At 48.7% G+C, this 11,298-nt stretch overlaps 1 protein-coding gene across 1 annotated transcript in view; it reads left to right on the top strand.

Annotated features, from left to right (window-relative positions):
* Positions 1-7,343: 7,343 nt before the first annotated feature.
* The window catches only part of ATP4A (ATPase, H+/K+ exchanging, alpha polypeptide), a 45,828-nt gene continuing 41,873 nt past the window's right edge, over positions 7,344-11,298 (top strand). The window contains exon 1 of the mRNA XM_015418084.1: positions 7,344-7,355. Within this exon, the coding sequence (XP_015273570.1) occupies positions 7,344-7,355 (12 nt within the window). The remainder of the gene's footprint in view (positions 7,356-11,298) is intronic.

Raw genomic sequence — 11,298 nt, forward strand, 5'->3', positions numbered from 1 at the left:
TGAAACCACCAAAAAAGGGAGACGTTAAGGAAGAAGACAGGACCGGAAGAGTGACTTAACCCTTTCCTCTGTCAGACTGTGAATCTGGATTTATTTTCTTTGGCCATATATTTGGATTAGTTTTGATCCAAAAAGTCTCCCATCTTCTGACTTCAGCCTGAGATGAAGCCAGACGCTTCTAGGCTTGAGTGTTGACTGGCTTACAGGATGTCGGAAACTCCCAGGAAGCACATGGGGGAGTTGCCATATATGGACAGACTGGAGCTGCCTTGGTCCCTCAAGGTCAGTCCTGTCTATTCAGACTGGCAGTGGCTCTCCAGGGGTCTCAGGTGGGGGTCTTTCACTTCACCTCCTGCCTAACCCTTTACACTGGAGATGTGAAGGACTGAACCTGCGACCTTTGCATGCAACCCAGAGGCTTTTCCGTGGAGCTGTGGCAATAAAACGAAAACTTTTGTTTACTTTAACTACAGTTAGCATTGGGGTTAGCTGACATGGTTAGTCCAGTTACCACTAGTTAGCAGAGTGCTTAAATAAAGCTACAAACGCAGCAGCGTCCCTTTACCAGGTTACTCAGCTTACAAAGCTACACAGCTACGTTGGAAGTTTAACAGAGAAATAGTAAAAGGTAAAGGTTCCTTTGCCTGGTTATTTTTCTTCTGAACAATTTTCTTTATGGTCCTGATGGAATTTGTATTTTGTATATATTTTTGATTGTGTTTTTATGAATGTAACTATTTACCATCTAGCCACATCTAGCCACATTTGTATGACCTCTAAGGAAGGCCGATTCGGCCGAAACGCGTCAGGTCATTTTTTTAGCCCTGGTTATGATTATGGTTTATGTATATTGGTTGTAATTGGGCCCCTATATATGTTTTAATTTGATATTATCAATAAATACATGTACCTCTTTTTATAAATAGTTTTTATATTGGCCCTCCTTTCCACTAACCTTTGTTTGGTTTTGGAGTTCTTTGTTAGGTTTAGTTTTTTTCCCTTTCTTGTTTCTGCTCCTTTGCTCGAAAGCCAGTCGAATCCGACTCTAGGGTTGCGGTGCTCATCTCCGTTTCAAAGCCGAAGAGCTAGCGCTGTCTGAAGACGTTTCCATGGTCATGTGGCCGGCATGACTAAACACCAAGGCGCACGGAACGCTGTTCCCTTCCCACCGAAGTGGTACCTATTTATCTACTTGCAATTTCTTGCTTTCGAACTGCAAGGTTGGCAGGAGCTGGAACTAGAGACGGGAGCTCACTCCGTCATGCGGTACCCAGGTCTCGAACTGCTGAACTACCGACCTTCCACAGCCTGCAGTTCAGTGTCTTAACCACTTGAGCCACCGCAGCTCCTAACAGAGAAATACTTCTCTCTTTATTTGAGAAGTACACTTTGGATAGGAAAAAGCAGGGATAGGATAGAGTGCTAACTTACTAGCTGAAGGATGGAAGCAGATGGCGAGAGGCCCATCTGCCTCATGGTTCCAAGAGAGGACCGCATGTCGTCCCCTTGTTGTGTGCAGGGAGAGAGTTCGTCTTCAAGTGAGAGAGAACGGAAGGAAGGAAGATTGTCCCTGAGAACACAATCTACATTTCAAAGGGGACAGTGGCAGAAGAATAAACACAGAAAGAAAGGTCAGTGTGCCTATCTAGCTATCTAGTCTCTCTTGCCACAAAGGCTAAGGGAGGGACATCGCACCTGGAACTTCCAACAGTTAATTTGTGAAATCAGGATTTGGCCTTCACTTATGCCCAGGATTTGTTGAAGGAATGCTGGTTTCACTACTTGGGCCCAGAGCCTGTGTAACCAGGGACTGTGTGAACGCAGAGATGGAAAGATTTGATATGTGAGTTATATTTAGGGTTGACATTTCCCAGGTGGGGGGCCTCACCCCACCCTGCCCCGTGCCTGCCCTCATTCTGGTGAGCAAGCGAGGGGATGCGGATGCCAGAGTGGCATCCTGTGACATCATCATGTCTGGCTGCCTAACAGGAAGCAACATCACTCGGTAGGTTTGGAGGGGATGCTAGAGCATCAGGCGATGTGGTGACATCACTTCCAGTTACATGAACAGGAAATGATGTCATGATGTCACAGGATGATGTTCCAGTGAACCTCTGGACCCCGCAAGTCTCTACTAATATTTGATATCAGAAGTCTGCAATCTTCTGACTTCGGTCTGATGTGAAATCATGGGGCAATGGTAGCTTTTGTGCTGACCGGCTTACAGGATTTGCAAGGAGCCATGATGACGGAGCAAAACCACCCATGTCACCTGCCTGTTCCCCCAGCCCCACCCCTTGTTCTGTATTTTTGCTGAATGACGTTCCCCTTTCATAGTTAATGGAGCAAAATGAAGTCCAAGAAAGCTGACGCTTCAGCAAATATATCAGCCTTTAAGACGCCACAAGAAGCCTTTTAGTTCTTGTTGCGACAAACTCCCGCCGGCATTTGTAAACGCACCAACGCCGGTTTGACGTCACAGAGTTGCTGACGCCTGTTATGCCTAGAAGGGCATTTTGCTGCAGCAAGTAAAACAATGAGTACGGCGAGGAAGGGGTCGCTCTGATGGTAAACTGGCAATCTTTCACTAATGTGTATGTTTCTGCAGGAGGGTGTTGATCCTGTCGACTCCATATCTCTCCTTCCTTTTAATAAGGTCGCTGGGTGATAAGCTTGTGGAATGAGAGCAGAGAGACTTGGAGGGCCTCACAAGTGCTTGTTGTGGTTTTGACAAGCATTGGTGAAAAGTTGTAGCAAGGTGAAACTACCTTGTATTTTTGGTCCAGCGAGACCACTGTTGATTAGCCATGGCACCCTAAGATCTCCGGTAGAGCAAAAGTTTCCCATACTTGCTATCTGAGTTCCCTGTTAACCAGGGGTCATTTCATAGAAAAAGAGGTACAGGAGCTCATTAGCATAACTTATTAGCATAACTTATCTGCATATGCCACACACCCTGACATCACCGGAAGTGTGTCAGAAGGCAACACCCACCGCTCAGGCTCCACTGGACTGTTTTGGATTGCTAGCTATGGGGGGGGGGGACGTGCAGATCTGTCCTCACAGAGGAGGGAGAGCTTGTACCTGAATCAAACTTGGTCTTAAAGGTGCCGCTGGAGTATTTTGGACTGGGGGGCTGGGGGGGGAGGCTCTGCAACTTACCTGGCTGCTTCTTGCTCTGACTGAGGTCTGCTGGGAGCAGGGGGTGGGGCTTGTTGCATGTGCCCGCCCCCTGGGCTCTTTACTGCCGGAGCTCCGCTCCTGTGCGCTCCTGCAGGAAATGACCCCTGCTGTTAACTGAAGAGAAAGAAAAGAGCAAGAGTCCAGTCGCACCTTAAAGACTAACAAAATATGTGGCAGGGTAGGAGCTTCTGTGAGACACCGCTCACTTCTTGCTCTTTTCTGCTGCTACAGGCAGACTAACACGGCTACCCATCTTGAAGAGAAAGAAAGAAGATTACACAGTGGGGACCTGTGGTACGCTCCACCATTGAGCTCTGGCCCTTGAAGAGAACAAGAGGTGATCTTTGGGAAGAAAGGGCATGCTCTGGAATTGTTGAGAAAGGTGAGATAGCTGCTCCCCAAGATGGCTAATGCTGAACTCACTCGCTTTCAATAAATGGTCCATGCTTGGTCCTAAGGTGGGTCACACCCAAGAGTGGCCCTACCAAAGGGGGCATTGAGACAAATGCCTCAGGGAATAGAATTGCGTCACCGCTGTAGCGATGTCGCATGTCCTCTTAGGCCATGCTTAGACCATAGCTTGTGGCAGTGGGCAATCACCCACTCCAGCTCTTGGTTCCCTACCATTGATAATCTGAAGACTGGGAGAAATAAATGGTGTGGGGGAATGGTATTGATAGCGACATTCTAGGAATTCCCACCATTCTCTACTAAATACCATAGAGGTGTGAAGGGATTCCTAGGGCATCGCCTGGAAGTGATGTCGCATTCCCCCCAGAACTCCACTTTCCCCAGGCACAGTCCCAGCAGGCCACTCTACAAGGCAGAAACCACCACAAAGAATGCATGTGTGCCAGTCTTACCCATTTGCAGGTTGGCACCCACCGAAGGCTTTGCTAAGATGACCAAAGCTATCGTGGTTTCTCCCCCCCGCCCCCCAATGAGGAAGCATTTATTTAGCCATGCAATAACAGTTCTTAATTGTAATTTATTAAAACATTAACTGTCTCTCTGCCCCAAACATGGAACACAGATCTAGATTCACCCCCTTGCCATACTTGAATGTATAAAATATATTCGTATTGTATTTGCCATATATAGAATATATTAATGTTATACTTGGCGTTCAAGATCTGCTGACCTCTTAACCTGAGTGCAACCTATAGCCAGAAAAAAAATTCTAACATTGCTTGATAAAAGGAGAAGACGAGAAGTTACTGCCATACCCACAAGGCCTCCTGTCTTCTCTTTATAATCCATGTTTGTTTACGGTTGTTTAAAAGATATTATCCGGCGGCTTCCACAAACATTGTTATCCAGACCACAGGTGATGAAACTGCCGGTTGAGAAACAGTACATTTCGTGGAAAATTGGGAAACTTAGATGTTGTTACTCATGGGGAAAATCCGGATTGCAGGAAAAGGTCACTTTCAGCAGTGACCTAATTGAAAAGATTATTTAATCAGGATGGAATGTGTGGGTTTCTTGCTCAAGAGCCTTGTTAGCAATCAGAACCCATAAAAAAGAATCTTATGGGACTGTCTACATTGACTGTGCAATAAGCGTTTGTGGGGGAAATATGGTTGCCAGGCCGCAACCACAGCCCAGATGTACTTATCTGGAAAAAACAACTCTCAGATTCTAAACCAGGAGACAAGCTTGTGACAGCGACCCACCATCTGTGGTCTGAAGGGGTCTGGTCCCTTCTGCCACCTTGGAATTCTGCCGTTCTGTTCCACTGCATGGAACTACCAGACCAACAAGCTGGTTTGGTGTAGTGGTTAGGAGCAGGGGACTGTAATCTGGGAGAAGCAGGTTTGATTCCCCACTCCTCCACAGTCCACGCGCAGCTGCTGGCGTGACCTTGGGTCAGTCATAAGTTCTCTCAGAGCTGTTCTCTCAAGGGCAGTTCTCAGGAAAGCTCTCTCGGCCCCACTTACCTCACAGGGTGTCTGTTGTGCAGAGGGGAAAGCAAAGGAGATTGTAAGCTGCTCTGAGACACCTTCAGGCACTGAAGTGTAAGGTATAAATCCAATCTCCTCCTCCTCCTCCTCCTCCTCCTCCTCTTCTTCTTCTTCATACATGAGTATGGCAGGACCATGTCTAATGCTTTCAGTTTATTTCTCCTGTATATTTATACACCCCATTCTGTTCTCAGGGCAGTCATGCCAGTGCAGTATAGCCGACTGGGAATACCTTCATTCAAATCAAAGCTGCATTGGGTGACCTAGATCCAGTCATTCCGTACCTCTTCAGATGTTACATCCATGCATACCAGAAGACTGGCAACCACACACATTAGAACAGGGCTATTTTTGGGCAGGAACGCACAGGAACGGAGTTCTGGCTGGCTCCTGAGTTGGCCACGCCCAGCAGGAACTCATTAGCATAATAGGCCACACCCAACAGCAGAAAGTCATTAGGATTGGCTACATGGCTCCAGTACAAGCAAATTTATGCAGTAGCCCAATCACTCACTCACAACTTGAATACCAGTAGCTCACAAAGTAGAATTTTTGCTCACAAGACTCCACAGCTTAGAGGGAGCATTGATTAGGAGCATGCACTACCCATAATGCTCCCAGTCTGCACAGGCACCAGTGGTCCATTTGTGATTTGTGAATACCGAACTCGTACATGCATGCAAAATACGTGTGTTGCCCCTGTTCGGACAACATGGTGACCGTGCCTATCGAGAGGATCAATGTACAGAGTTGGGAGGCTCCTGGTATGAGGGTATGAGGAGAAAGGGGGGGGGGATTTGTCCAAAGTGGTGTCACTTCTGGGGGAAACTCTAGGAATCCTCCAATACTGTAAGCTCTTGGAGGATTGGCTACACTAGGGGTGTGTGGCCTAATATGCAAAGGAGCTCCTGCTACCAGTAGAGCCCTGGGTTTATACCATAGTGACTGGGGGATTCCTAGAGTGTTGCCCTTTGCTTCCAGGTTCAGACACATTTCCCACCCACATTTTCTATTGTCGCAATGATTGGTCTTAACAGGCATGTGAGTGGATTAGCAGGCAAACCACCCACTGGGTGTGGACAGATGGCAACCTTACCCAGTGATCTGGGGATGGAATATCGGCTAGGATTGCCAAACTCCAGGTGGGAGATAAAGACCTCCTGGAATTAGACTACATAGATCACTTATTTTTTATTTATTTATTGAAAACATTTATTCCACCTGAAGAAAATGGCTGCTTTGGAAGGCGGACTACGTGTCATTTTACTCTGCCAACGTCACTTCCCTCCCGAAAGCCCACTTTCCCAGACTCTACCCTCAAATTTCTAGGTATTTCCAAACCCTGAGTTTGCAGCACTCCTCCCCTCTGACATTTGTCTACTTGGCAGCATCCTTGTGAGGATAAATCAAGGAGGAAAGAATGCCATGCTGAGCTCCCTGGAGGATGGACAAGATAATCAACTAATTAATTCCCATAGAGCAGTGTGTGTAGTCTAGCCAGGAGAACCTAAGACTGTCTGGCGGCCAAAAGTTCTAACTCTTTGAGCGTTATGCACCACTAGGTGGCGAGCCAGGCATTTCAGGGGTGGTTTGCCATTGCCTGCCTCTGTGTCACGTCCCTGGTATTCCTTGGAGGTCGCCCATCCAAGTACTAGCCAGGGCCAACCCTACATATCTTCTGAGATCTAACGAGAATTCAGGGTAGCCTGGGCTATCCAGATCAGGGCTATCCAGAGCAAGATAGAAATGCAATAAGAGGTTTGGTCCTGAGCTCCCCAAGCCGAGCCGGCTACCCTACAGCTCTGCCCTGAATGGCCACCCGTGTCCTTTTATACCAAGCGTACCTTTTGTCCTTCACTCACCTTCGAGGACTTAGCCTCAAACACCTGAGTGTGTTTCCTTCAGGAGGGTGGAAGGGTCGTCCCAAGGTGACGCTCCCCGCTGAGTGTTTATTCTTTCCCTTCCAGGTCTGTCACCTCCTGGTGTGAGATTTTTAAAAAGCACACACGCAAGAGGGCTTGGCCGTGCTGCTGGGAACCACCTGTCAGCCCCAGAGCAGGGTGGCACCCGCGGGAATTTATAAAAGGGGGCAGCGGGAAGGGGACACTGTTTACTTGGCTGTGCGGTGCCTGCATCAGCCACACATTAGAGATCTGCTGGTTGGCCGCAGAAGCGACCAGGCCCAAAGGGATCAAGATGGGGAAAGCGGTAAGCAATGCTCCCTCTAAGCCGTGGAGTCTTGTGAGCAGAAATTCTACTTTGTGGGCTACTGGCATTAAAGTTGTGAGCAAGCCATTTGGCTGCTGCCTAGATTAGTTTGATCTGGAGCCATCCCTTCCTGAGCGGGTGTGTGGCCTAACATGCAAAGGAGTTCCTGCTACAAAAAAAGCCCTGGGTTTTGACAACAAACAAGGTAAATAGAATAAGAAGCAAAAGGTGGGTGTGGCTGGATGACCACACTTCTGGTAACATGGGGGTGCGGCCTAATATGTTAATATGCTGTGCTGTCAGGGGTGTGGCCTATTATGCTAATGAGTTCCTGCTGGGCTTATTCTACAAAAAGAGCCCTGCATTAGAAGCAGTGTTCTCTCTAAGCTAAGTGCGAGCTAGCTCACAGGTTTTTAGCCTTCAGCTCGCACGTTTTTGTCTTAGCTCAGGTCAGGAAGGATGGCTCCAGTACAAGCAAATTTATGCAGTAGTCAAATCACTCACTCACAACTTGAATGCCAGTAGCTCACAAAGTAGAATTTTTGCTCACAAGACTCCACAGCTTAGAGGGAGCATTGATTAGGAGCATGCACTACCCATAATGCTCCCAGTCTGCACATGCACCAGTGGTCCATTTGTGAATACCGAACTCGTACATGCATGCAAAATACGTGTGTTGCCCCTGTTCGGACAACATGGTGACCGTGCCTATCAGGAGGATCAATGTGCAGAGTTGGGAGGCTCCTGGTATGAGCGTTGCCAGGCCAGCTAACTGTCATGGTAGGAGAAAGTGGGGGGGGGGGATTTGTCCAAAGTGATGTCACTTCTGGGTGACACTCTAGGAATCCTCCAAATCTCTATGGGTTTATAACATAGTGACTGGGGGATTCCTAGAGTGTTGCCCTTTGCTTCCAGGTTCAGACACATTTCCCACCCACATTCTCTATTGTCGCAATGATCGGTCTTGGCAGGCATGTGAGTGGATTAGCAGGCAAACCACCCACTGGGTGTGAACAGATGGCAACCTTACCCAGTGATCTGGGGATGGAAAATCGGCTAGGATTGCCAAACTCCAGGTGGGAGATAGACCTCCTAGAATAAGTGACAGGCTGTTCTTAGGGACGGACCTTCTTGTCTGCTCCTTTTGTTGTAATGGGTCCCAAGAGTTCATGGCTGGGTGGGGATTTGAACCCAGATAGGATTGCCAAACTCCAGGTGGGAGATAGACCTCCTAGAATAAGACTACATAGATCACTTATTTGTTATTTATTTATTGAAAACATGTATTCCACTTCACCTGAAGAAAATGGCTGCTTTGGAAGGCGGACTACATGTCATTTTACACTGCCAACGTCACTTCCCTCCCTAAAGCCCACTTTCCCAGTCTCTACCCTCAAATTTCTAGGTATTTCCAAACCCTGAGTTGGCAACTCTCCTCCCCTCTGACATTTGTCTACTTGGCAGCATCCTTGTGAGGATAAATCAAGGAGGAAAGAAGGCCATGCTGAGCTCCCTGGAGGATGGACAAGATAATCAATTAATTAATTACCATATGGCAGTGTGTGTAGTACAGCCAGGAGAACCTAAGACTGTCTGGTGGCTAAAAGTCCTAACTCTTTGAGCGTTATGCACCACTAGGTGGTGAGCCAAGCATTTCAGAGGTGGTTTGCCATTGCCTGCCTCTGTGTCATGTCCCTGGTATTCCTTGGAGGTTGCCCGTCCAAGTACTAACCAGGGCCGACCCTGCGTATCTTCTGAGAGCTAACGAGATCAGGGTAGCCTGGGATATCCAGATCAGGGCTATCCAGAGCAAGATAGAAATGCAATAAGAGGTTTGGTCCTGAGCTCCCCAAGCCAAGCCTGCTACCCTACAGCTCTGCCCTGAATGGCCACCCGTGTCCTTTTATACCAAGCGTACCTTTTGTCCTTCACTCACCTTCGAGGACTTAGCCTCAAACACCTGAGTGTGTTTCCTTCAGGAGGGTGGAAGGGTCGTCCCAAGGTGACGCTCCCCGCTGAGTGTTTATTCTTTCCCTTCCAGGTCTGTCACCTCCTGGTGTGAGATTTTTAAAAAGCACACACACAAGAGGGCTTGGCTGTGCAGAGGGAACACCGGCGGTAAGGACCCTACTGCTTGCATGGCTATACCACTTGGAAGGGGATGCTCTGAACATAGACTGTTTTCGTGCCTGGTGCAAAGATATTCCTCAGAGGCTCCATCCCCATGTTATTGGCTACCGAGTAATTGGTTTGCTATAGCAATCATTAGCCATTGGATTGTCTTTTTGGATTATGTGGTGGGTATTGTGTGTGTGTGTCTGTGCTTGCGTGCCTGGAAGTCATGGCAACTTCTGGCAGCCCCTAATGGGGTTTGGACGTTTCAGAGCGGTGGCTCGATTGCTTGCCTCTGCATCCTGGCCCTGGCATTCCTTGGGAGTAAGCCCGACTGGCAAAAATGGCATTTGCTTCTGAGTAGGCCCACTTGGGATTGCTCCCCTTTTGTTTGGCGGCTGTAGTTAATTCAAGCAAAAGCTGGGTGAGGTGTATATCGCTGGGCTTGACCATGTTTTTATTTTTAAGCCCGGGGTGAAATTCTTTTAGAGAAAGATGGAATGCTTTCACACAGGTCCCTTAAAGATCTTTTGGGGCTCTCTGGAGGGGCCGCGGCTCAATGGTAGAGCATCCCTTTGGCATGTAGAAGATCCCAGTTTCGATCCTCAGCATCACCTGTTAAACGGATCAGGTAGTAGGTGATGGGAAAGGCCTCCATCTGAGACCCTGGGGAGCCACTGCCAGTCGGAGTAGACGACTGACCTTAGACCAATGGTCTGATTCAGTATAAGGCGGATCCGTGTGTTTTCTCAGGCTATTTATGAGCATAGGTAAAGGTAAAGGTTCCCTTGCTCGAAAGCCAGTCGAATCCGACTCTAGGGTTGCGGTGCTCATCTCCGTTTCCAAGCTGAAGAGCCAGCGCTGTCCGAAGACGTTTCCGTGGTCATATGGCCGGCGTGACTAAACACCAAGGCGCACGGAACGCTGTTACCTTCCCACCGAAGTGGTACCTATTTATCTACTTGCAATTTCTTGCTTTCGAACTGCTAGGTTGGCAGGAGCTGGAACTAGAGACGGGAGCTCACTCCGTCATGCGGCACCCGGGTCTCGAACTGCTGAACTACCGACCTTCCACAGCCTGCAGTTCAGCGTCTTAACCACTTGAGCCACCGCAGCTCCATTTATGGGCATGCATGAATATTATTCGTCTGTCTGGTACATTTTTCGCTCATCTCCCCACCACCGCTAAGAGCCCAGGATAGTGTACGTGGTCCCCCTTCACCCCTTTTATCCTCACAGCCACCTGTCCTGAGAATGACAGGCTGTTCTTAGGGACGGACCTTCGTGTGTGTTCCTTTTGTTGTAATGGGTCCTAAGAGTTCATGGATGGGTGGGGATTTGAACCCAGGTACAGCTGTGGCATTTTTGTGCCACATCCTCTTGCATATGCCCATAGTGGGAATGTCAGTGGCTGAGAAAATGGGTATTTTGCTTCCACATCTGGCCTGGACTGAAAGCGCTGCACTGGCTGCCAATAGCACACCGAATCCACTTCAAAGTGCTGGTACTTACCTTTAAAGCCCTTCATGGCCCGGGTCCGACTTACCTGAGGGACCGCCTTTCCCCATATATACCCCCAAGAGCACTTCAGTCCGGGGCACAACATCGCCTGGTGGTTCCTGGCCCCCGGGAGGCAAGGCTCGCCACAACTAGGACCAGATCCTTTTCAGTGGTGGCCCCTACCTGGTGGAACGAGCTCCCGGAGGAGATCAGGGCCCTGCGGGACCTTATGCCATTCCGCAGGGCCTGTAAGACGGAGCTCTTCCGCCAGGCTTTCACATAGGGGCCACCACTACCACCGCCACCAATGAGGTGGACAACATCGGGGTTA

The sequence above is a fragment of the Gekko japonicus genome, unplaced genomic scaffold, assembly GCF_001447785.1.
Source record: "Gekko japonicus isolate JY-2015 unplaced genomic scaffold, Gekko_japonicus_V1.1 scaffold1411, whole genome shotgun sequence".
NCBI classification, from domain to species: Eukaryota; Metazoa; Chordata; class Lepidosauria; order Squamata; family Gekkonidae; genus Gekko; species Gekko japonicus.